Source organism: Monoraphidium neglectum (genome assembly GCF_000611645.1).
Source record: "Monoraphidium neglectum strain SAG 48.87 unplaced genomic scaffold scaffold06054, whole genome shotgun sequence".
In the NCBI taxonomy this organism is placed as follows: domain Eukaryota; kingdom Viridiplantae; phylum Chlorophyta; class Chlorophyceae; order Sphaeropleales; family Selenastraceae; genus Monoraphidium; species Monoraphidium neglectum.
This window is the reverse complement of record NW_014007580.1, coordinates 1-1,706: the sequence shown is the minus strand read 5'-3', so window position 1 is coordinate 1,706 and position 1,706 is coordinate 1. Positions and strand designations below refer to the sequence as shown.

The 1,706-nt window shown below is 63.6% G+C and overlaps 1 protein-coding gene across 1 annotated transcript in view; it reads right to left on the bottom strand.

Moving 5' to 3' along the window:
• Positions 1–522, bottom strand: part of MNEG_16156 (arsenite transporter, ACR3 family) — a gene marked incomplete at both ends in the record, with an annotated part of 1,564 nt that extends 1,042 nt beyond the window's left edge. The window contains one exon of the mRNA XM_014035373.1: positions 255–522. Coding sequence (XP_013890827.1) covers positions 255–522 — 268 coding nt within the window. The remainder of the gene's footprint in view (positions 1–254) is intronic.
• Positions 523–1,706: the final 1,184 nt, after the last annotated feature.

The following is a 1,706-nucleotide window of genomic DNA, read 5'->3' as shown; positions in this document are numbered from 1 at the left end:
GGGGGGGGGGGGGACAGCCATGCTGCAGCCATGCTCCCGGCTTGAACCAGATTGCAGCAGTCGCAAGCCGCAGCGACGTCATCGGAAGCCGCCGCAGGCGCGTGCCCTCCCACTGCGATGGCTGTTGCTAAGCGATTCTTTCACTGCAGTGGCTGCGGCGCCGCGGGAGCGGGCAACCATAGTTGCCGCGGGGAAGGGCAGGGCCCTGCACCCAGCACCCCGCCAGCACCTGCGCCCGACCCCTGGCCCCGCACCCGGCACGAAGTTGCCCAGCAGGACGCCTACGACCATCGACCCGATGATCCAGGCAGGCAGCAGGCGGTCCAGCCACGACAGATTAGCCAGGGGGGCCGCGGCGCCGCCGGCCGCGCGGCCGCGCTGCTGCTCTACGCAGGTGGTACCAGCGGTGCTGGGGCCGCCGCATGGAGCTACTGCTGGGTCACACGTCCCCTTGCCGCCGGTGCCGACGCCGCCGCTCCTGCATAGGAGGCGCCCTTTGTCGTCCACCACCTCATACGCCATGTCGGGCGCGAGGCAGTCCTGCAAAGAGAGGGTTGGGTGGCAGAAGGGGCGAGTGTGCAGGCGTGAAGAGCGCGTCGGAATCTTCCGAGCACCATCATCATCGCGCAGCCGCAACCATCTGAGCGGCGACGAGCACAGGCAACAAGATGTCTTGTGACAGATATCACGCGGCTGTTCTGATGCAAAGGCGCACGCGCCTGTGGGACCCTGCAGAGCACAGTGCTGCTCTCATCGTCGACCCACGCGGCGGCGTCCTCTTTGGCGCCCGCCACGCGGCACCTCAGCGTGCCACTGCGCCCATCTATACAGGATCCACAGGTGACAACTGTAGTTAATGCAGCCATGTATGTGTTGACGTGTGGTTGATCACCCACTGCGGTGCAGGCACAGAAGCTTTCGCAGCGTCAATCGATACTATCAAGAAGTGTACCTTATTTTAAAGCTTCATCATTTGTTCCGGGACCTTGTGTGTGCGCGTCGTGTGTGTGTATGTCGGGAACGCGCACACACATTACAAATGGCATCTTTGCTTTTGCGCGTCGAGAACGGAGCGATACTCCTGCAGACCCTCACCATTGTTGATAATAACACATAAGTATTCTTATTACGGGTACCTTTGTGCCTTCGTGCAGGTAACCCGTGAAAATGGCCGGGAGATGGAGCCCGCAGTGGTGTGTGTAAGCATGTTGACGTGGAATGTGCAATAAGAAGCAAATGTTTGTGCAAGTGCGGCGGCCTCAGCGTGCCGCGCATCTCCGCGGCGAGGCGATCAGACCGCGCGTGAAAGCCGCCGTTCCCACAGCGCGTCCACTCCCCCTCGGACGCCCTCACGCGCAGAGCACTCCTGCCAGCGAGACAATGGCTCCTGTCAAGGTCGCCATCAACGGCCTGGGTCGCATCGGCCGCCTCGCCTTCAGGTGTGTGGGGACCTCCCTCGCGGCCACTCACCGCTCGCCCCATAGGCAGAGAGGCCCGGCCCGCCCCTGGTCTGCCGTCAGGGGCGCTGCCAGACCCCCGTGCCCCCTGCGCCTGTCGAGCCCCGCAGGCTGGCGTTTGACCGTGAGGAGTCGTTTGACTTTGTGTCCCTCAACGATCTGGCCGCCCCTGAGAGCGTGGCCTACCTCATCAAGTTTGACTCTGTCCACGGTGAGGGAGGGACGGGGGGGGGGGCAGAGGAGTACAGG